The sequence below is a fragment of the Macaca mulatta genome, chromosome 3 (genome assembly GCF_049350105.2).
Source record: "Macaca mulatta isolate MMU2019108-1 chromosome 3, T2T-MMU8v2.0, whole genome shotgun sequence".
In the NCBI taxonomy this organism is placed as follows: domain Eukaryota; kingdom Metazoa; phylum Chordata; class Mammalia; order Primates; family Cercopithecidae; genus Macaca; species Macaca mulatta.
Genome location: NC_133408.1, coordinates 142,660,521 through 142,684,302, shown reverse-complemented (window position 1 = coordinate 142,684,302; position 23,782 = coordinate 142,660,521). Strand labels below are relative to the sequence as shown.

The 23,782-nt window shown below is 40.1% G+C and overlaps 3 protein-coding genes across 4 annotated transcripts in view; 1 reads left to right on the top strand and 2 right to left on the bottom strand.

Moving 5' to 3' along the window:
- Window positions 1-23,782, top strand: part of FBXL13 (F-box and leucine rich repeat protein 13) — a 272,579-nt gene that overhangs the window by 93,907 nt on the left and 154,890 nt on the right. Inside the window, exons 8-9 of the mRNA XM_015134552.3 lie at window positions 11,640-11,735; window positions 17,752-17,884. Coding sequence (XP_014990038.3) covers window positions 11,640-11,735; window positions 17,752-17,884 — 229 coding nt within the window. The remainder of the gene's footprint in view (window positions 1-11,639; window positions 11,736-17,751; window positions 17,885-23,782) is intronic.
- LOC144340114 (transcription factor NF-E4-like) lies at window positions 3,579-10,910 on the bottom strand. The gene is given in 5 exon segments (XM_077997896.1): window positions 3,579-3,893; window positions 5,793-5,802; window positions 6,058-6,241; window positions 6,244-6,301; window positions 10,821-10,910. Coding segments are annotated over 5 exon segments (657 nt in total).
- LRRC17 (leucine rich repeat containing 17) overlaps window positions 18,650-23,782 on the bottom strand; it is a 57,094-nt gene continuing 51,961 nt past the window's right edge. For both annotated transcript variants that reach the window (XM_015134565.3, XM_077997140.1), the window contains one exon: window positions 18,650-20,060. Coding sequence is in view for 1 of the 2 variants with exons in the window: in XM_077997140.1 (XP_077853266.1) it covers window positions 19,999-20,060 (62 nt within the window). In the remaining variant the exon portion in view is untranslated. The remainder of the gene's footprint in view (window positions 20,061-23,782) is intronic.

The following is a 23,782-nucleotide window of genomic DNA, read 5'->3' as shown; positions in this document are numbered from 1 at the left end:
GCCTCACCCTCCCAAGTAGCTGGGACTACAGGCCCCCGCCACCACGCCCGGCTAATTTTTTGTATTTTTAGTAGAGATGGGTTTTCACCGTGTTAGCCAGGATGGACTCAATCTCCTGACCTTGTGATCCGCCCGCCTTGGCCTTGCAAAGTGCTGGGATTATAGGCGTGAGCCACCAGGCCCAGCCGGTTTTAGCTCTTATAGTTAGGTCATTGATCTCATTTTGAGTTCATTTTGCTATGTGGTGTGAGGTAGAGGGTCCAAATTCATTCTTTTACATTTGGATATCCAGTTGTCCCAGTCCCATTTATTTAAAAGACTTTTCTTTCCCCCATTGAATGTTTTACCACCCTTATTGAAAATCAGTTGGCCATGATGTATGGATTTATTTCTGGTCTGTCAGCCCTATTCCATTGGTCTGTATGTCTATCCTGTACCTTGATAATTTGCTCACTATAGATTTGTAGTAAGTTTTCAAATCAGGAAATGTGAGTCCTCCAACTTTGTTCTTTTTCAAAATTGTTTTGGTTACTTGGGACTCCTTGCCCTTACTGTGAATTTGAGGGTCAGTTTTTTCATTTTTGCAAAAAGAGCCTTTGACATTTTTATAGGGATTACATTGAATCTATAGATCACTTTAGATAGTATTGACATCTTTAGTATTTTTATTGTTTGTAGGGTCTGTTCTTTGGATATTTGATAGAATACTCAAAAACTCTTGGCCCATGTCTGTTTGGTGTTTATTCAGAGGCAGATTTTAAATTCTAATTCAATTTCTGTTATCATTGTTATGTCTTCCTATCCATGAACATGGGATGTCTTTCCATTTATTTAGGCTTTTAAAAACTTTTTTACAGCAATGTTTTGTAATTTTCAGTATACTAGTCTTTCATCTCTCTAGTTAAATTAGTTAAATTTATTCCTAGGTTTTTTATTAAAAAGTGAGATTATTCAATAAAATATTTCAGGCATGCAAAGAAATTTAATGAGCAACTGTACACTCACCACCCAGCTTAAGAAATAAAATGTAACATACAATTAAAGCCTCCATGACTGCATTCTCTTTTCTCCCTCAGAGGTAATTGCTGTCTTAAATTTAGTATTTATTATTCCTTCATATAATATGATAGGTAGAACATTACCCCACCCCCTACAAAGATGTCCACATCCCAGTCCTCAGAACCTGTGAGTATGTTACCTTACATGACAAAAGAGTCTTCTCAGATTTGATTAAGTCAAGAATTTTGAAATGAGGAGATTATCCTGGATCACCTGGGTAGACCTAATACAATCACAGAGATATTTATAAGTAAAGAGAGAGGCAATATTTCTTAGAATGCATCTCTCCAAGGGCCAGGTAAGCCCTAGCATCTCCAGCTTTTATGACCTAGACGTGTCTCCAAGGCCCTGGGACCCATTTCTTCTTGAAATGTAAATTAGGGATCTTCCTGACACCTTGGGATCTTGACTAATCCAGGCTGTGACCATTTGACGTTCTTGGGGAGGTAAGAGAATTTTGTTATTCTTTTGGATCAGAGCAATTAACTTTTTGTCAGACAAATAACTGTTTGTCTACAAATAACTACAGATTTAATTTCAATAGTATGCAGAAAGTAAAATGTTTGTAAAGTAAGTGAAGGGTAAAATTACCTATATTTATATCATGTAGAGTTCCATGCCTCTGGAGGCTAGTGCTTTTTACAGGTGCACTGAGAAATCCAAGATTTATTTCCTTGCATTGATCTATCAAGTATTGAGATAGTTTTAATATTATCTTTCATTATAATTGTGGATTTGTCGGATTCTCCTTATCACTTTGTAGCTTTGTTGTTAGCTGCCTGCGTAGTTAGGATTGCTATAATCTCTAGTGAATTGCTACCTTTAATTATTATGTTGTCACCCTCTTTGTGAGATAAACTTTAAAAATCCAACTAAAATATAATACAAAACTGAAGGGTTCTTGTATCGGTTCAAACCCCAAGAGTGTGCCAACAGACAACATGAGGCGGTGTGGAGCAACATGCTGTTTTAATGAGCGCCTGGGTACAGGCAGGCTGAGGCCTAAAATGGCGTCAGCACCAAATGAGTACGGGGCAGGGGTTTTATAGTCTTCTGTAAACAGGAAGTGTCCCAGTCTGATGTAACTGCTATGTGGTACCCGGATGGCTTCTTTCTCAATCTTCAGGGGTATGTGTCTTCTGGCCAGGGTAGGTGTCTTCTGGCTGGCTGTCTTCCTGCTTCTGCTATCTTGCTGACTCACGCTGCTGGCACAAGTGGCCTTGTGCCTTGAGACTGGGCCTGAGAAGGAAGGAGTTATTCATTCCTTCAAGTTTTCAGGCTCTGGGGAGAGTCCTTCATTCCTTTCTATTTGGTTATAGAAAAAAGGGAAAAGGGATGACTTTCTCCATAACTACTTCAGGCATGACATAGGGGGTGGCCTGGTCACCTTGGAAAAAGAAAACCTTAATTTTCTGGGTATTCTTGAGAGACGGGGTGGTATCCATCTTGTAATTGTAGCAGGAGCATTGTCTGGATTTTCTGGCAGTCAACTGTAGTTTCAACAAGAGTTGTAATGGCTTTTATTATCAGTGGGATAACACAGGGAAGAAACAGGAGGAGCCCGGTGATGAAGATTACTGTCCTTACCAGCATTTTAAATCCTTCTAAATTAGAGAACCACTCTCCTAGAAGGTTTGCTGGATCCCATCCTTTCCAGGTTTGGACTGGTACATGGGCTACTTTTCTGATGTTTGAAGCAATTTCTAGAACTGCTTTTGTGTTATCGTCTATGTTAAGACAACAATTGGAGATATTAAAGTTACCACAGACCCCACCCTCTTCTGCTAATAAGTAGTCTAGTGTTAGCCTGTTTTGATAAATTGCCACGCACATTTGTTTTTGTTGTTGTGCAAGCATTTCCAGGGTTGAGACGGTTTGGTTAGTGATTATCTTTAGAACAGCCTGTAGTCTAATTATTCTATTTAGCATATATATGGGAGTGTGATAACCCCATGAACCATCCTCCTCCCAAGTGGCAGGACCATAATATTTGATGATCCATTGTGGAGGCCACTCGTGCTCTTGCCATCTTTGGCTTCCTCCTACCTTTAAGGATCGTTTTTCTCTGTTTAAGTGATCATACGCAGGGACTCCGTGGGTGTTGGGGTTTTCCCACATAAAGGCAAAGAGGTTTTGGGAATCAGAGTGTAAAGGAATTGTGAAAAAAGCATGCTTTAGGTCTAGAACAGGTGGGAGGTTGGAATAGAAGAAAGAAGCCCCGGAGGGGTCTGGATTGATGGCATTGGGTACTATGAGGAACGTAAGTGGAGAGCAGTATGGAGTTTTTAAAGGATGCCTTGGAGCAGAGTTGGGCATGAGGGTAGGACTAAGAAAGGGTGAGTGAAGGAAAAGGTGTGCAGGGAGCAGAAAAGTGGAGGGGCTTGCTCACGGTTTGGAGGCTTGTTCATCAATTCCTACAAGAGAGACTTGGGAGGACTGGGTGGGTCCTGAAAAATTAGGTTGCCCCAGTATTAATTATTAATTTGAAAAACATACTGGCCTACCTGCCACCATCGGGGTTACCCTTGACTCGGATGAAGTGATGGTAGTTGCTGGGGCGTCCATTCCAAGGCACCGTCAGTCTTCAGCGGCAAGGCTGATGAGATCTGAGTGGGAGGTTTTGGCTGGCTCAGGAAGGGATGGGGGCAGTCTTTGCAGGGACCGCTCACAGTCCAACTTCCAGCGGGGTCCTCCACAGAGGGGGCATGGCCTGGTGGGCTTACCTGGGTTTGGGCATTGTGTGGGCCACTGGCCTTCATTGCCACACTTGAAACAGGCGTCAGGTGGAGATGGATTGCTAGGAGGCTTCTCTGTGGAGCTGCGGCCCCATGAGCCTGCAGAGCCCCTAATGGCGGAGGCAAGCATTTGGAACCCTGCCTGTTTTTGCCTTTTACTTTCCTCATCAGGATTGTTAAAGACTTTGAAGGCTAAATTAAGAAGGTCTCGTTGTGGGGTTTGAGGGCCGTCGTCAAGTTTCTGAAGCTTGCGCCGAATATTGGGAATGGATTGGGAGATGAACTGAAGGTTTAAAATAGAGGTTCCTTCTGGGCTGACTAGGTCTAGGCTGGTATGTTTTCTCATGGCTTCAGTTAAATGAGAGAGAAAGAGGGCTGGGTTTTCATCAGGACCTTGGGTGATTTCTGAAAGTTTTTCATAGTTTACCACTTTATGGGCAGCCTTTTTGAGTCCTGCAAGGAGGCACACAATCATGTGGTCTCAACAGCAGCGTCCAGAGGCCCTGTCTTGATAATCACAGTGGGGATCCTGGTTGGGGACTGCCTTTGTGCCAGTAGGCTGGGCAGGAGCTTGGTGATGAATTGTATCAGCGTGTGCCTGAGCTAGGGTCCAGATATAGCCCCAGTCTTCTGGGGTGAGGGTGGAAGAGAGGATAATTTAGAGGTCATGCCAAGTTAGTTCATAAGACTGGGTGAGGTACTGAAACTCTAATATAAGAGAGAGGGTCTTCTGGAAATGAACCCTTTTGTTAATTTGAGTGAGATCACTGAGGGAGAAGGGAACATAAACTTTAACAATACCTTCAGTTCCTGCTAATTCCTGAAGGGGGCACTCTAGCACAGGTGCTGAAGTAAGGGTGGGGCATGGGCCAAAGATGGCGCCTGAGCTAGTGTGGGTGGGAGAGAAGGAAGAACCTGGAAGTGGTTCCTGCTGAGGGTTTGAAGGGGGAAGGGGGATTAAGCTGATAGGCAGTGGAGGATAGATAGGAGCATAAGGTGGCAGGATGGGTTTACAAGCTTCAGGAGAAGGCAGTGAGGAAGGAGAATGAGTACAGGCCATGGTAGAGTTGTCCTGAGGAGAGGACGGTGTAGGAAAAGAAGTGGTGATACTGCTGACTGGGAAGATGGCATCTGGGAAGATGAGGGCTGAGAAGATTGCGGCTGAGAAGATAAAGAGGAGGCTTGGGGGATTAAAGAAGACAGTTGAGAGGGAGAGGTAGGGGCTGGGAGGGGTGGACAGCAGTCTGCTGGATCTAATGAGGAGAAAGAGGTAGGGTTGAGAGGAGAAAGGCGATCTGGGTGGCGAGAATGGAGGATTTGAATAGGTGAGCAAGAATTACAGAGGTCGGGTTGTGATCTGAGTGCAAAAAGGGTTGGACAAAAGGAATTATTCCCCATTTCTCCAGTCGTCAGCAATAATTGCTTAAGTCAGTTAAAATTGTAAAGTCAAATGTTCCATTTGCGGGCAATTTGGACCCATTATCCAATTCATATTAGTGGCCAGTCTGAATTGCAAAAAAAGACAAGGCGCTTAGGGTGGATATCTTGCCTGAGGCCTAAGGTTTGCAGGGTTTTTTTTTTTTTTCAAACGAACTGTCACCCTGTCACCCAGGCTGGAGTGCAGTGACGTGATCTTGGCTCACTGCAAGCTCCGCCTCCCTGGTTCACGCCATTCTCCTGCCTCAGCCTCCCGAGTAGCTGGGACTACAGGTGCCTGCCACCATGCCCGGCTAATTTTTGGCATTTTTAGTAGAGATGGGGTTTCACTGTTAGCCAGGATGGTCTTGATCTCCTGACCTCGTGATCTGCCCACCTCAGCCTACCAAAGTGCTGGGATTACAGGCATGAACCACCACACCTGGCCAGGTTCACAGGTTTTTTTTTTTTTTTTTTTTTTTTTTTTTTTTTTTTTTTTTTTTTTTTTTTTTTACACAGGTATTTTATGAGGCAGCCTAGAAGGCTGTTTTTTGGAATGGAGGATGGGGAGTTTCCCATAACGGAGGGTAGGCTCTGGAGAACAGGGAAAAAGGAGACCATCCTGGACGGCTGGAGGGAGACGATAAAAGGAGTGATCGTCACCACTGCCTTTTTCATTCCCGGAAAGGGATAAAATGGCTTAGAGGCGTCACCCTAAGACCAGATGATAAGCGAGTGCCTGGCACACATCGGAGCCTTCTTGGACCAACGCTGGATTTTTGGACTGGAGAAACCAAGAGAGGCCATGTGGATTTTTCCCTGTTAACCGGGCTCCCGGGAAACTTACCGGTAGATGAGATCAGTGACCGATGTGCATGCACAGAGAAGCGACTGGAGGCTGAGGAGCATCCTTTGTCCGGCTGCTGTGGCCTGCTTTCTGGGGTGGAGGGGTAGGTCCCCTGGGGACGTGAACTGGCGCCGCTCCCGGGTTTCAGCACCAGATAAAAGGTTCTTGTATCCATTCAGACTCTGAGAGCATGCCAACAGACAACAGGAGGCGGTGTGGAGCAACATGTTGTTTTAATGAGCACCTGGGTGCAGGTGGGCTGAGGCCTAAAATGGTGTTAGCACCAAAATGAATACAGGGCAGGGGTTTTACAGTCTTCTGTAAACAGGAAGTGTCCCAGTCTAACTTAACTGCTATGTGGTACCCAGATGGCCTCTTTCTCCATCTTTGGGTGTAGGTGTCTTCTGGCCGGCTCTCTTCCTCCTTCTGCTATCTTGCTGACTCACGCTGCTGGCACAAGTGACCTTGCGCCTTGGGACTGGGCCTGAGAAGGGAGGAGTCACTCATTCCTTCAAACTTTTGGGCCCTGGGGAGAATCTTTCAAAAATAAAATGAACACAAATGAAAGGAAGACTGATAACCATCATTTTACTCCCTACTTCCGTAAGTCCAACATTTTAAAATGTCACATATAAGTGAAATCATGCAGAATTTGTCTTTCCGTGCCTGGAAGAGCAGATTTTAAATGTTTTCTTCACACACAAAAATGATAATTATGTGAAGTGGTGATTTGTTAATTATTGACCTGATTTACTCATTCCACACTATAAACGTAAATCAAAACATCACATTTTACCCATAAATACATTTTAATTATTATTTGTCAATTAAAAATAAAACTAATAAAAGAAAATAGATAGCTACATTAATATTGGGGGAAAAACATTAAAGCAAAAAGCATTTTTAGGAATAAAATATTTCTGTCTTCTAACCAATGCATTTTGTTAAATTTGTTACGATTATTGATATACTTGGATTCATTTTTATCCTTTCATTTTATACTATTTATTATCTTTTTTATATGTTTTATTTTTCCCCTTTCCTGACTTTATTTGTTGACTTTTAAAAAATAAAAACATTTAAAGAAATTTCAATAGCTTCTGGGATAGATGTGGTTTTTGGTTACATTGATGAATGGTATAGTGGTGAAGTCAGATTTTAGTGCACCCATTTCCAAGTAGTGTACTATTCATTGAGTATTTAAATCTATCCCCTTTTTTCTACTTTCATGTTTTAGATGGTATACATTCTATTTCTACAATTTTACTGGTTGCTCTTAAATATTTTTAACATATTGTAGAAGGTAAACATTCTATTTCTACTATTTTACTGGTTACTCAAATATTTTTAATGTGTACATTTATTATTAAGGCCTAAAGTAAATTAATATTTATAGTTTCTTCTTGAATAATAATTGAAATTTAGAACACTAACTCTTGATTACTCTCTCTGGTGTTAGAGTGTTATTATTATCTATTGTTTTTGTTCCATCTTATTTTTCTACCCCCACATTAGTCATCATGATACTGTTTTATAAAGTTAATGGTTTTACCCATATACTTATTAGATTTTTTGCCCATTGTTATTATTTGCATTTCATGCCTTTCTTCTGATTTCAGTGTTCTTTAGAAATTCCTTTGTGAAGGGTCCTTTGGAAGCAGACTCTCAGTGTGTGTCTCAAAGTGTCTTTAAATTTTTTTTTTCTTTTTTTTTTGAGATGGAGTCTCACTCTGTCTCCCAGGCTGGAGTGCAGTGGCACCATCTTGGCTCACTGCAACCTCCGCCTCCCTGTTTCAAGCGATTTTCCTGCCTCAGCCTCCCAAGTAGCTGGGATTACAGGTGCCTACCACCACACCCAGATAATTTTTGTGTTTTTAGTAGAGATGTGGTTTCGCCATGTTGGCCAGGCTGGTCTCGAACTTCTGACCTCAGGTGATCCGCCCACCTTGGCCTTCCAAAGTGTTGGGATTACGGGCATCAGCCACCATACCTGGCCTTAAATTTTTTAGAGACAGAGTGTTGCTATGTTACCCAGGCTGGCCTTCAATTCTTGGGCTTAAGTAATCTTCTTGCCTCAGCCTCTCAAGTAGCTGGGACTACAGGTGTACTACATGCCTGGCAAAAAAGTGTGTGGTGTTTTTTTTTTTTTTTTTGAGACGGAGTTTTACTCTTACTGCCTAGGCTAGAGTGCAATGGTGCGATCTCAGCTAACCGCAACCTCCGCCTCCTGGGTTCAAGCGATTCTCCTGCCTCAGCCTCCCGAGTAGATGGGATTACAGGCATGTGCCACCACGCCCGTCTAATTTTGTATTTTTAGTAGAGATGGGGTTTCTTCATCTTGGTCAGGCTGGTCTTGAACTCCCGACCTCGGGTGATCTGCCCGCCTCAGCCTCCCCAAAGTGCTGGGATTACAGGCGTGAGCCACTGTGCCTGGCCAAAAATGTCTTAATACTCATTTTTGAGTTGTAATTTACTTGCATATGATATCTCAGATTGATAGTTTCTGCTGACTTCCACCTTATGTTGTTCTGTCTACGTGACAATCTTTTGTAAGTAATCTGTCCAACTGCCTGAAAAATTTTCCTGTGCCTCTTGCAGTTTCTCTATAATGCCATTGGTATATTTTCACTTTCCTGCTTGGAACTTCTTGTGCTTTTTGAATCTGAAAATTATTGCTTTTCATCAGTTCTAGAACATTTTAGTCTGTGGTATTTTTAAATTTTGCTTTGATTTTATTCTCCTTATTCTCTTCTGGAAATTCTGTAAAGATGGAAATTCTGTAAAGATGTATGTTGGACCTTTTCGTGTTATGTAATGTGTCTCTTAACATCCTTTATATTTTTCATCTCTTTATCTCCCTATATCTTATCCCGTGTAATTTCTTCAGGTACATATTCATTTGTTGATTCTATTCTCAGCTGAGTTGCATCTGCTATTTAACTCACCCACTGAGTTTTAAATTTCAATAATTATATTTTTAATTTTCATGAATTTTATTTGGTTATTTTACAGATCTTCCCAGTCCTGTTTGACATTTGTCTCAAGAGTTTTATTTGCTTTTTATGTCTTCATCACTTTAAAGGTTTCTTTTGAATCTTGTTGGAGTTTCTTTTCCTCGTATGTTTTGCAGTTTTTGATTGGGAGCTTGTTTTTGGAGGGCTTAATCTGTGGGTATCCTGTAAGGCTTGGCTGGAATGTGTCTGTGTCTCTTTAGAGAGAATATTTATTTCTGCCAAATGTCCCAGAGTTATTACCAGTGGAACCTCTTTGCACATTAATATATCAAATCCAGTTACAAAGGTAATAAATTCAAATTGGATCCCAGGCATGATAAAATTTAAATCCCAACACACATCATCACTGGCCTTTGGTTATAAACTCTTTTTTTTCTTTTTTTCATCCATTTAAAAAAAATATTTATTATTATTTCTGTTTAACCCAAACCAAAAATGGTCAATATGGTTACAAATTCTTTGAGAGATTTTATTTTATTTTATTTTATTTGAAATAGCATCTTACTCTATTGCCCAGGCTGGAGTGTAGTCGCGTGATGATGGCTTACTGCAGCTGCAGTCTCCCAGGCTCAAACAGTTCTCCCATCTCAACCTCTAGAGTAGCTGGGACTAGGGACTACTTTTTAAAATTTTTAGTTGAAATGGGGTTTCACTATGTTGCCCAGCCTGGTCTTAAACTCCTGGGCTCAAGCAAGCCTCGCACCTCGGCCTCCTAAAGTGCTGGAATTACAGGTGTGAGCCACTGTGCCTAGCTGGAGATCTTTTTCATACCAAGCTAGATACCTTAGTTTTTGTTTTGCCAATAGGTAGATTTCTTTCCCCTCCCCTCCCCTCCCCTCCCCTCCTGTTCCCCTTTTCTGACAGTCTCGCTCTGTCGCCAGGCTGGAGTGCAGTGGTATAATCTTGGCTCCCTGCAACCTCCACCTCCTGGGTTCAAGCAGTTCTCCTGCCTCAGCCTCCCAAGTAGCTGGGATTACAGACATGTGTAACCATGCCCTACTAATTTTTGTATTTTTAGTAGAGACAGGGTTTTACCATGTTGGCCAGGCTGGTCTTGAACTCCTGACCTCAAGCAATCCTCCTGCCTCGGCCACCTAAAGTGCTAGGATTACAGGCGTGATTTCTTTCTAACTGTTTAGTAATCCTGGATTTTTCTCTCTCTCTCTTTTCTTTTTTCTTTTTTTTTTCTGACTCGGTTACAGTTACAGTCACACATTGCTTAATGATGGGGATACCTTTTGAGAAGTGTGTTATTAGGTGATTTTGTCATTGTGTGAACATCATAGAGTGTGCTACACAAACCTAGATGGTATAATCCAGTATACACCTGGGCTGTATGGTATAGCCTATTGCTCCTAGACTACAGGCCTGTACAGCATGTTACTGTACTAAATATTGTAGGCAATTGTAGCACAATGGTAAGTATGTATTTAAACATATAAAATGTATGGTAAAAATATGGTAAAAAACATTAAAACTGCACACCTATATAGGGCACTTATCAATGGAGGACTAGAAGTTGTTTTAAGTGAGTCAATGAGTGAGTGTTGAGTGAATGTGAAGGCCTAGGATATTACTGTACACAACTACAGATAGAGTACTACACTTTATAAACAGTGTACACTTAGGTTACACTAGATTTATTTAAAAATTAAGTAATTGTGCTATGATATTACAATGGCTATGATGACTCTAGACAATAGAAAATTTTCAGCTCCATTATAATCTTATGGGGGACCACTGTCATACATGCAGCCCATCATTGACTGAAACATCATTATCCAGAGCATGGCTGTACCAGCTTTGTACAGGCCTGATGACTGTCTTGTGTCTCTGCATGGCCAGTAAAATCTGAACCCATTTTATTATGAAAAGTAGCAACCATCTTTATTGTTCCTCCCTCCCAAGTAACTATAGCGTGAAGCACCTTATTATCAGTCTGGGTTTACAAGGATTGGGTCCTTGCATATTTGTTTTACTTTCTTGACAACTGAATTATGCTTTTAAGAAATGTTTCTTTTAGCATTTATTGATGTTTTGTACCAGAAGGATTTCCTGGTTTTTTGGTCTACCACATTTCCAGAAGTAGAAGCCAAAATGTGTTTATTGCTCTTTCCCAGGAATCCTTTTTTTTTCTTCTCTGAGGAATCCTACATCTTTAGAAGGAATGCAGTTCAGTTCAGCAGACGGTATTGATTGCCTTCTATGTACCAATGACTATTTATGGAAATCATTAGTTTTCTAGCAGAATTCTATCTTCATTCAAAAAATAAAACAAATATGCTTATCTTTCTCACCATCCTTCTGCAACTATCAATCACAAGGATTATATTATATAAAAAGAGTCAGCAGATAGGTTCCAGTACTTTAGATAAAACTCCTGTCTTGAGATAAAATTCTAGCACTTAAACTCTTGCTATTTGCAAAGTATGGATTACATTATCATTACTAATGCATGTGTGCACCCATGTGCACACGTGTACACACACACACACACAGAAGGTAAGTGGACAAGTTACATCAAAGTTCACATATTTTTCAAAGTTGTGTATTTTTCTTTGTGTTTAGATTTTCTTCTACCTCAGTTTAAAAGATGTGATAATATGTGGCCAAGTTAATCGTGCCTGGATGTTGATGACACAGCTGAACTCACTGTGGAATGCTGTAAGTAGATACTAACTGAACTGTCTTCACACTAATTCTTAAAAGGAGAATGGACTGCTGTGAAGCCAACTGTTGTGGGACACCTTCTTCCCTGCTCTGTGGTCACCAGCAGCAAGTGAATTTGGTTTTCTTTTGTCCAGGCACAAGCCTGGGGGAAGAGATAAAAAAGATAATAATGCCATTTTAAGAGATACATCATTAGTATTTTAAAATGTAAATGGTAGATATAAATGAATATCATTTTTGGATTAAAACAAAGCTCCATTTTATTGGATAGTTTGTACTCCATTCTGGTTTTATTACTGTGTGCCTACTTCCTTTTCATGAGCATAGACTATATGTTGAGTCCATGACTATGGGAAAGATGTTTAGAGTGTGAGGTGTGCAATAGCTTTTTCTTAACTCATAATTTTTGGAAGGGTTATTTCCATTAAAAAGAGAGGATTATGCTGGGCACAGTGGCTCACGCCTGTAATCCTCGCACTTTGGAAGGCCAAGGCAGGTGGATCACCTGAGGTCAGGAGTTTGAGACCAGCCCAACATGGTGAAACCCTGTCTCTACTAAAAATGCAAAAATTAGCCAGGCACGGTGGCAGTTGCCTGTAATCCCAGCTACTCAGGAGGCTGAGGCAGGAGAATTGCTTGAGCCTGGGAGGTGGAGGTTGCAGTGAGCCGAGACTGTGCCACTGCATTCCAGCCTGGGCAACAGAGCAAGACTCTGTATCATTCAAAAAAAAAAGAAAAGAAAGGATTGGCTGAGCGCTGTGGCTCACGCCTATAATCCAAGCATTTTGGGAGGCCGAGGCAGGCGGATCACGAGATCAAGAGATTGAGACCATCCTGGCCAACCTTGTCTCTAAAAATTAGCTGGGCATGGTGGTGTGCACCTGTAGTCCCAGCTACTTGGGAGGCTGAGGCGGGAGAATTGCTTGAACCCAGGAGGCAGAGGTTGCAATGAGCCAAGATCACACCACTGCATTACAGCTTGGCGACAGAGCGAGACTCTGTCTCAAAAAAAAAAAAAAAAAAAGAGAGGATTACAAGGATGACCTTAGTGTACCTGGGTGATGGTATGCAAAACTGATAAGGGCAGAGGTTTTTGGAGTGGCCAGGGCTGATTGATAAACAATAACATTGATATCACAGTATTGCTAATATTGTCTGCTGAAAATTTACGTTTGTGAACATCCAATTGCCTGTGAACAGGCAACTTCTCATTGCCTTCTGAATAAAGTTACTGTTTGTACTAAAAATGCTGATTATAATTGTGCCACATTTGAACACTCACAAATAAAAGCAGAAATAGGAGGATGGAGCAACATACAATTGTGGAAAGAGAAATTTGCTGAACATAAAGCACTAACTTCCTACCCTGGCTTCATTCCTCACTGCCATGTGCTTATAATGCTCTCCATCTTTATCCAGTGAGGTCTCTGGGCAGAAGCGTTGGCTTTTTCTAACTCCTGCCAGCTTCCTCAAGACATGTCATGATCGAAATATTGTATATATTCTTTCTCCTTTAGACCATTTGGATGCATTTTTTTCTTCTTTATAGGTTTTCCGAAGGAAAAAGCAGCATCCCCAAATATCTGTAATGTAATTTAGAGATTTATCACTTTAAGCCAGTGGTTCTCAAAGTGTGGTCCTGGGACCAGTAGTATCAGCATCACCCAATACCTTGTTGGAAATGCAAATTCTTAGGCCCCATCCCAGACCTACTGAGTCAGAAACTCTTAGGGTAGCAAACAGTAATCTGTTTTAACAACCCCCTAGATGATTCTGATGCACGCTAATGTTCGAGAATCACCACGTTAAACTAAAAATAAAATTAAGACAGGAACACCTAATTTGTTAGCTAAGATAGGTTTGGTAAGATGAAATCAGTTCTTTTCTTGCCATTGTTGCACAGAGCGAGAGTAGTGCAACCGAGAATGGGATGGTGTCCAGATGCGATGTAAAGATGTTGAGTTAACTTATGAAGCTAGAGCCCCTGACACCTTCTCAACTCCTTTTAATTTCTTTGAGTTAAGTTTTAGAGCTTCTACAAAATGGCGCCAGGCCCCCTATTCATAGGTCAGTCTGAGCACGTGATATCATCAGTGCTTCAATCATTAGCACTAAGGAGGGGTTGTGAAGTCAGCTATTGACTGGACTTTAGACAACAGGGAAAATGTTGCCACTGAACATTGGTTGATGGTGTAAATGACCATGTTTGTTGATATTAAAGTATCTTACAAGAAACAGACAAGAGAAGTTGTTGGGGGATGTGTGCTTATTTGCTTATTTTTTATTGTTGGCTGAGTCCTCTCCTCAATGTCTCTTTGGAATGAGAAACACAAACATGTTTCAAGTTAAAAAATAGTTCTGTGGCAAGAATAGTACATAAGTGCCAGCCTAGGAGTTCATATTAGAAAATGACAGAGTGTATGTGTTTCTGCATGCATGCAGACACACTAAGAATGTCAAATATTGTGTTGTTTATTTTAGTCCTATTCCATGCTTTTTAAAATTTATGTACTCCATATTTTGTGTGCTTTGTCATGTCTTTTTGAAGTAATAATAGTAGCTAATATTTATTGAATGCTTTCTTATATGCCAGATGCTACACTAAGTATTTTATTTGCATTTTCTCAGTTTGTCTCTTCAGCCTCCTGAGTTAGGCACTATTATTTTTCCCATTTTACAGATGGAAAAAAACTAAGCCTTAGTTAAGTCATAGCCAACATGGTTAAATGGCTAGGATGGGATTCACATTCTGATCTGTCTAACTAGAAAGTATGTGTTCTTAATTATCAACTATTTATAAGGGAATGCCAGGTCTGCCATTTGCCTTTCCCCTAACTGGCAGCATAGAATTTCTCCTCTTAAGGTTCTTTAACAATGATATAACCTTGAGCTCTGAGACCCAACTTTCATAAAATGCTTGGCATTAATGAGTAATATTCATGAAGCGTTCGGGTCAAGTAAGTCCTCTAGATACTGTGCATTTTGTCCCTGAATTGAATCAGCCAACCAGAGAGCAGCACACTTGGACTCTATTGCTTTAGATTTTCTCTTTCTGAGTTGTGCTTTTTTGCCCTGAATTCAGCTTTTGTCCAGTGGTTTGTTATATGGAAGTCACTCAATTTATTTAATCTGTCTTCTATCGAAAGACATTTAGGTTGCTTACTATCTTTTGTTAATAAAATCCTGTGGTGAATATCCTGTTTCTCAGTGTTTCGTTGTATACATGTATGATTATATTGGCAGGATAAATTCTTAGAAGTAGAATTGTTAAGGCAAAGGTTGGATTCATTTATAATCACAAAATTGGCCAGGCATGGTGGCTCATGCCTCTAACCCCAGCACTTTGGGAGACTGAAGCAGGTGGATCATTTGAGGTCAGGAGTTCGAGACCAGCCTGGCCAACATGGTGAAACCCCATCTCTACTAAAAATACAAAAATTAGCCGGGCGTGGTGGCAGGTGTCTGTAATCCCAGCTACTCGGGAGGCTGAGGCAGGAGAATCACTTGAACCCAGGAGGCAGTGGTTGCAGTGAGCCAAGATCATGCCTCTGCACTGCAGCCTGGACAACAGAGCGAGACTCTGTCCCCCCTAAAAAATTATATATATGTGTGTGTGTGTGTGTGTGTGTGTGTGTAAAGTCACGAAATTGTGTGGAGTTATGGAGTACTTTTTGCCCCCAAATTTCCTTAACTCTATTTTTTTTTTTTTTTTTTTTTGAGATGGAGTTTTGCTCTATCACCTACACTGGAATGCAGTGGCACGATCTCAGCTCACTGCAACCTCAGCCTCCTGGGTTCAAGCAATTCTCCTGCCTTAGCCTCCTGAGTAGCTGGGATTACAGGTGCACGCCACCACACCTGGCTAATTTTTGTATTTTCAGTAGAGACAGGGTTTCACCATGTTGGTCAGGCTGGTCTCAAACTCCTGACCTCAGGTGATCCGCCCTCCTTGGCCTTCCAAAGTCCTAGGATTATAGGTGTGAGCCACCATGACAGGCCTATACTTTTTTTTATATCTGATATCACATTGTTATTTTAATTTATGTATCTCAACTCACAAGAGAGACTGAACATTATATGTCAGGAAACCATTTTGCATTTACGTTTTTTATTCTAATTTACTATATTTTTATCAGCCAACTCAAATCATTTTTGGGAACAAGCAAAAATGTATGTGTGTATGTGTTGAAATTTCCATACTGTACTAAATAGAACATTCAAACTAACATTTCAGTCTTTTTTTCTGTCTGGAAATGATGTGATGAAGAGCTTTTAGTACTAGACGCTTTAAAATATTTTAAATTTTTACATGAAACAGATCTTATTTCTTTTCAAATAATTTCAACTTTTGTTTTAGATATAAGGGGTACATGCTCAGGTTTGTTACCTGGGAATATCATGTGATGCTAAGGTTTGGGGTACAGATTCCATTATCCAGATAGTGAACGTAGTACCCAATAGGTAGTTTTTCTAAACCAGCCCCCACCTTCCAGTAGTCCACATAAATAGGCAGATGTGCTCCCATATTTATGTTCGTGTATGCTCAATGTTTAGCTTCCACTTATAAGTAAGAACATGCAGTATTTAGTATTCTGCTTCTGCATTAATTTGCTTGGGATGATGGCCTCTAGCTCCATCTGTGTTGCTGCAAAGGACATGATTTCATTCTTCTTTATGGCTATGCAGTATTCCGTTGTGTATATCTACCACTTTTTCTTTATTCGATGTACTATTGATTGAATATGTGGTTGATTCCACATCTTTGCTATTGTGAGTAACACAGAGATGAACATATGAGTGCATGTGTCTTTTTGGTAGAATGATTTATTTTTCTTTGGATATTTACCCAGTAATGGGATTACTGGGTTGAATGGTAGCTCTGTTTTAAGTTCTTTGAGAAATCTCTGGACTGCTTCCCACAGTGGTTAGATTAATTTACATTCCCACCAATGGTGTATAAGTGTTCTCTTTTCTCCACAACTTTGCCAGAATCTGTTGTTGTGTGACTTTTTAATAATAACCATTCTGAGCCGGGCATGGTGGCTCACACCTGTAATCCCAGCACTTTGGGAGGCCAAGGCGGGCAGATCATGAGGTCAAGAGATCAAGACCATCCTGACCAACCTGGTGAAACCCTGTCTCTACTAAAAATACAAAAAGTAGCTGGGCGTGGTGGCATGTGCCTATAGTCCCAGCTACTCAGGAGACTGAGGCAGGAGAATCGCTTGAGCCTGGGAGGCAGAGGTTGCAGTGAGCTGAGCCAAGATCATGCCACTGCACTCCAGTCTGGCGACAGAGCAAGACTCTGTCTCAAAAAAAAAAAAAAAAAAAGTCATTCTGACTGGTATGAGACAGTATCTTTTTTTTTTCGTGGCAGAGTCTTGCTCTGTCATCCAGGCAGGAGTGCATTGGTCTAATCTCAGCTCACTGCAACCTCCACTTGTCAGGTTCAGGCAATTCTCATGCCTTGGCCTCCCGAGTAGCTGGGACTACAGGCATGCACCAGCACCCCTGGCTAATTTTTGTATTTCTAGTAAAGATGGGGTTTTGCCATGTTGGCTAGGCTCATCTTGAACTCATGGACTCAAGTGATCCAGCACTTTGGACTCCCAAAGTGCTGGGATTACAGGCATGAGCCACTGTGCCCGATCTCATTGTGATTTCAATTTGCATTTATCTGATAATGATGCGGAGCATTTTCTCATCTGTTTCTTGGCCACTTGTATTTCTTCTTTTGAGAAGTGTCTGTTCATGTTCTTTGCCTATTTTTATGGGGTTGTTTTTGCTTGTTGATTTAAGTTCCCTATAGATTCTGGATATTAGGCCTTTGTTGGATGTATAGTTTGCAAATATTCTCTCTCATTCTGTAGGTTGTCTGTCTGCTTCATTGATAGTTTCTTTTGCTGTACAGAAGTTCTTTAGTTAGGTCACATTTGTCTATTATTTTTTTTGTTGCAATTGTTTTTGGGGACTTTCTCATTTCTTAATGCATTTTGTTTATTCTTTTTAGATTGATTTTTCCACAGTGAAAAATGTGATTCCAGATAAATATATACTGTCTACTTTGCAAAGGTGGCGTTTAAATGTGCTGCGTTTGAATTTTCATGGTTGTCTTCTCCGACCCAAAACTTTCAGATCTGTCAGTAAGTATGTTCATTACAACTATTTGTCTTGCTTTCCTGTATCACAATTAAACAAATATACAGAAAAGCATAGATTAGAAAGAAAACTTCAGTGACAGTTTTAGGTCATAAGGATACCAATTATAACCATTTAAAAAGTGTATAATATAGTACAGCTTTTACTGTATTGTGTGCCCTGGGAGTTGGTTCTTTGTCTATTCTGGTTTTTTTTTTTTTTTTTTTTTTTTGAGACAGAGTCTTACTCTGTCTCCCAGGCTGGAGTGCAGTGGCACGATCTTGGATCACTGCAACCGCCGGCTCCTGGGTTCAAATGATTCTCGTGCCTCAGCCTGCCGAGTAGCTGGGACTACAGGCATGTGCCACCACGCCCGGCTAATTTTTTTGGTATTTTTAGTAGAGACGGAGTTTCACCATGTTGGCCAGTCTGGTCTCAAACTCCTGACCTCAAGTGATCCACCCGCCTCGGCCTTCAAAAGTGCTGGGATAACAGGGGTGAGCCACTGTGCCCGGCCGGTTCTTTGTCTATTCTTGACTACTCTTTTGGGGTCTAGTATTTGTATATCTATGGATCATCAATTTTTTCTACTAACAATTAGAAAACATATTCTTACTTTTAAAAATCTAACAATAGACAGTAAAACCATCTTTTTTCACCTCCCTCAAACCTATTCACTTAGTCAAAGGCATCTGATGTTATTAGTTTTCTGTTTTTCTAAAATACATTTCTATATATGTGATTAAAAATACACAACTTTACAACATGAAAGGAGTCATATTGTTTTATATTTTCTTTTATGTCCTGAAAATCTCTCCATGTCAGTACATTTAGATTCACTACATTCTTTTTAAATACTGTAAAATTATTTTCTATGTTGTAGATGTAGCATGCTTTATTTAACCTTCTTCCTTTTGATGGACATTGAGATTATTTACAATTTTTTCCAAACTGACTGCTTTGTACTTCCATTGTGATATTTGTCTTTAACCTATATATCCTTTAACCTATATATTCTTTGAGATGCATTTTCTATCTATCATATAAGTATTTCTGGAAATGAAAGAAACAGTATATTTCAAAAAAAAGTAGACATTCATATTGACTCCAGATTATCGGGAGAACCCGCTCCCAATGTTTAACAAGGTTCTTTTTCTATTTCCTGTGTGTCTTGGCTGGGTTGAGAAATAAGGGAAAGAGCACAAGAGAGAGAAATTTAAAGCTGGGTGTCCAGGGGAGACATCACATGTCGGCTGGATCCGTGATGTTCCCCGAACCGTAAAACGGACAAGTTTTTATTAGCGATTTTCAAAAGGGGAGGGAGTGCATGAATAGGGTGTGGGTCACAGAGATCACCATCACAAGGTAATAAAATATCACAAAGCAAATGGAGGCAGGGCGAGATCACAGGACCACCAGATGGGGTGAAATTAAAATTGCTAATGAAGTTTTGGGCACGCATTGTCATTGATAACATCTTATCAGGAAACAGGGTTTGAGAGCAGACAACCTGTCTGACCAGAATTTATTAGGTGGAATTTTCCTCCTCCTAATAAGCCTGGGAGCGCTACAGGAGACCGGGGCTTATTTCATCCCTTCGGCTTCGACCATAAAAGACGGCACACTTCTAAAGGGGGCCGTTCATAGGCCTACCCTCTGGGCGCATTCTCTTTCTCAGGGATGTTCCTTGCTGAGAAAAAGAATTCAGCGATATTTCTCCTATTTGCTTATGAAAGAGGAGAAATATAGCTCTGTTCCATCCTGCTCACTGGCGGCCAGTTCAAAGTTACCTCTCTTGTTCCCTGAACATCGCTGTTACCCTGTTCTTTTTTAAAGATGCCCAGATTTCATATTGTTCAAACACACATGCTCTACAAACAATTTGTGCAGTTGACACAATCACAGGGTCCTGAGGTGACATTCATCCTCCTCACCTGACGAAGAAAATGATGGGATTAAGAGATTAAAGAAAGGCATAGAAAAACACAAGGGTATTGATTGGGGAAGTGATAAGTGTCCGTGAAATCTTCACAATTTATGTTCAGAGATTACAGTAAAGACAGTCGTAAGAAATTATAAAAGTATTAATTTGGGGAACTAATAAATGTCCATGAAATCTTCACAATTTATGTTCTTCTGCCGTGGCTTCAGCCAGTCCCTCCGTTTGGGGTCCTTGACTTTCTGCAACACCAGATAATGAGAAAGAATGTCAATATACATGTACAAATACCAGTTGAATAAGTCTAAAGATATTAAAGGGTAAAATGAAGTTGCATGAGAAAGCCATATATTGTATATAAAAGCTAATACCATTTGTATATAACTTTTCAATTTGCAAAATTATGTATATTTTTACCTTTTATTTTGAAATAATTTCAAACAATATACATTACTATAGATTTTTAAGTACACACACATATGGTGACATATAAAAAGCATGCATGAGAAAGAAAAACTCCAAATGCAAGACAGTGATTGTAAAACTGGACAGAGAGAGTTTAATGGAAAGGGGAAGAAGTGCACAAGGAGTTTCAACTGTGTCTGTACGTTTTTAATTGAAAAAAGAAGTTATGCAAAATGGAATAGTTCTGATTGCTTATTGCTGGTGCTACACAAAGCTGTAGTTTTTTGTATGATGTTATTGTATCTGACCATGTGTTAAGCTTTCTTCTTGGTTTTAATAGTTTGTCAATTGATTCTCTTGAATTTTCTAGGTAGACTGTCGTATCTGGGACAGTTTTATTTTCATTCATGCCTATTCTTATCTCTTTTCTCTTTTTCTCATTTTATTACATTGCTTAGGACCTTTTTTGCAATGTTGAAAAGTAGCAGGGATATGCAGGAGTCTTGTTCATGGCTCCTTTTTCATATTTTTCATGAAAATAATGTTAATACATCTTTTAATTTCTGGGATACATCCTATATGGGGATATAATGCCGTTTTCACCTTTATAGCAACTGTGTCCTGCATGTTCCTCATTCCGTCTGGTTACATCTGCCTTTGGATTTTTAGGAACTATTCGTTTCTGATCCACCAAGGCCATTCTTGCTTTGGCTTCCATGCATGTTATACATTTTTGAAAAAAAAATTCATTCTTGGATTTTGGGCAGGAGAGAGAAGCTGAATGTGTTCTTAGTCTGTCATTTGTAACCAATTTATTATGTTTGTAGTAATAAAAAGTTAATAAAATAATTATAAACCTTAAAGTGTTAGCCACCCAAACTTGCTCTCTCTGTCCCTGTTTTATTATTATTATTATACTTTAAGTTCTAGGGTACATGTACACAACATGCAGGTTTGATACATAGGTATACATGTATCATGTTGGTTTGCTGCACCCATCAACTCGTCATTTACATTAGGTATTTCTCCTAATGCTATCCCTCCCTCAGCCCCCTATCCCCTGACAGGCCCTGGTGTGTGATGTTCCCCGCCCTGAGTCCAAGTGATCTCATTGTTCAGTTCCCACCTATGAGTGAGAACATGTGGTGTTTGGTTTTCTGTCCTTGTGATAGGTTGCTGAGAATGATGGTTTCCAGCTTCATCCATGTCCCTGCAAAGCACATGAACTCATCCTTTTTATGGCTACATAGTATTCCATGGTGTTATGTGCCACATTTTCTTGATCCAGTCTATCATTGATGGACATTTGGATTGGTTCCAAGTCTTTGCTATTGTGAATAGTGCTGCAGTAAACATACGTGTGCATGTGTCTTTATAGTAGCATGATTTATAAACCCAGTAATGAGTTCAAATGGTAATTCTAGTTCTAGATCCTTGAGGAATTACCACACTGTCTTCCACAATGGTTGAACTAATTTACACTCCCACCAACAGTAAAAGCATGCCTATTTCTCCACATCTTCTCCAGCATCTGTTGTTTCCTGACTTTTTAATGATTGCCTTTCTAACTGGCATGAGATGGTATCTCATTGTCATTTTGATTTGCATTTCTCTGATGACCAGTGATGATGAACTTTTTTTCTTGTGTCTGTTGGCTGCATAGATGTCTTCTTTTGAGAAGTGTCTGTTCATATCCTTTGCCCACTTTTTGATGGGGTTGTTGTTTTCTTGTAAATTTGTTTGAGTTCGTTGTAGATTCTGGATATTAGCCCTTTGTCAGATGGGTAAATTGTAAAATTTTTCTTCCATTCTGTAGGTTGCCTGTTCACTCTGATGGTAGTTTCTTTTTCCGTGCAGAAGCTCTTTAGTTTAATTAGAGTCCATGTTTCTGTTTTGGCTTTTGTGGCCATTGCTTTTGGTGTTTTAGTCATGAAGTCCTTGCCTGTGCCTGTGTCCTGAATGGTATTGCCTAGGTTTTCTTCTAGGGTTTTTATGGTTTTAGGTTAGACATTTAAGTCTTTAATCCATCTTGAATTAATTTTTGTATAAGGTGTAGGGAAGGGATCCAGTTCCAGCTTTCTGCATATGGCTAGCCAGTTTTCCCAACATTATTTATTAAATAGTCCTTTCCCCATTTCTTGTTTTTGTCAGGTTTGTCAAAGATCAGATGCTTGCAGATGTCTGGTGTTATTTCTGAGGCCTCTGTTCTGTTCCATTGGTCTATATATCTGTTTTGGTACCAATACCATGCTGTTTTGGTTACTGTAGCCTTGTAGCATAGTTTGAAGTCAGGTAGTGTGATGCCTCCAGCTTTGTTCTTTTTGTTTAGGATTGTCTTGGCAATGCAGGCTCTTTTTTTGTTCCATATGAACTTTAAAGTAGTTTTTTCTTCTGTGAAGAAAGTCATTGGTAGCTTGATGGGGATGGCATTGAATCTATAAATTACCTTGGGCGGTATGGGCATTTTTGTGATATTGATTCTTCCTATCGATGAGCATGGAATGTTCTTCCATTTGTTTGCATCGTCTTATTTCATTGAGCAGTGGTTTGTAGTTCTCATTGAAGAGGTCCTTCACATCTCTTGTAAATTGTATTCCGAGGTATTTTATTCTCTTTTGCAGCAATTGTGAATGGGAGTTCACTCATGATTTGGCTCTCTGTTTGTAAATGGTGTATAGAAATTCTTGTGATTTTTGCACATTGATTTTGTATCCTGAGACTGCTGAAGTTGCTTATCAGCTTAAGGAGACTTTGGGCTTCAATGATGGGTTTTTTTTAAATATACAATCTTGTCATCTGCAAACAGAGACAATTTGACTTCCTGTTTTCCTCATTGAATACCCTTTATTTTTTTTCTCTTGCCTGATTGCCCTGGCCAGAACTTCCAATACTTGTTGAATAGGAGTGGTGAGAGAGGGCATCCTTGCCTTGTGTTTATGTGATGGATTATGTTTATTGATTTGCGTATGTTGAACCAGCCTTGCATTCCATGGATGAAGCCAACTTGATCATGGTGGATAAGCATTTTGATGTGCTGCTGGATTCGATTTGCCATTATTTTATTGAGGATTTTTGCATCGATGTTCATCAGGGATATTGGTCTAAAATTCTCTTTTTTTGTTGTGTCTCTGCCAGGTTTGGTATCAGGATGATGTTGGCCTCATAAAATGAGTTGGGGAGGATTCTCTCTTTTTCTGTTGATTGGAATAGTTTCAGGAGGAATGGTACCAGCTCCTGTTTGTACTTCTGGTAGAATTCAGCTGTGAATCTGCCTGGTCCTGGACTTTTTTTGGTTGTTAGGCTATTCATTATTGCCTCAATTTCAGATCCTGTTATTGGTCTATTCAGAGATTCAACTTCTTCCTGGTTTAGTCTTGGGAGGGTGTATGTGTCCAGGAATTTATCGATTTCTTCTAGATTTTCTAGTTTATTTGCATAGAGGTGTTTATAGTATTCTCCGATGATAGTTTGTATTTCTGTGGGATCAGTTGGTGATATCATCTTTATCATTTTTTATTGAGTATATTTGATTCTTCTCTCTTTTCTTCTTTATTAGTCT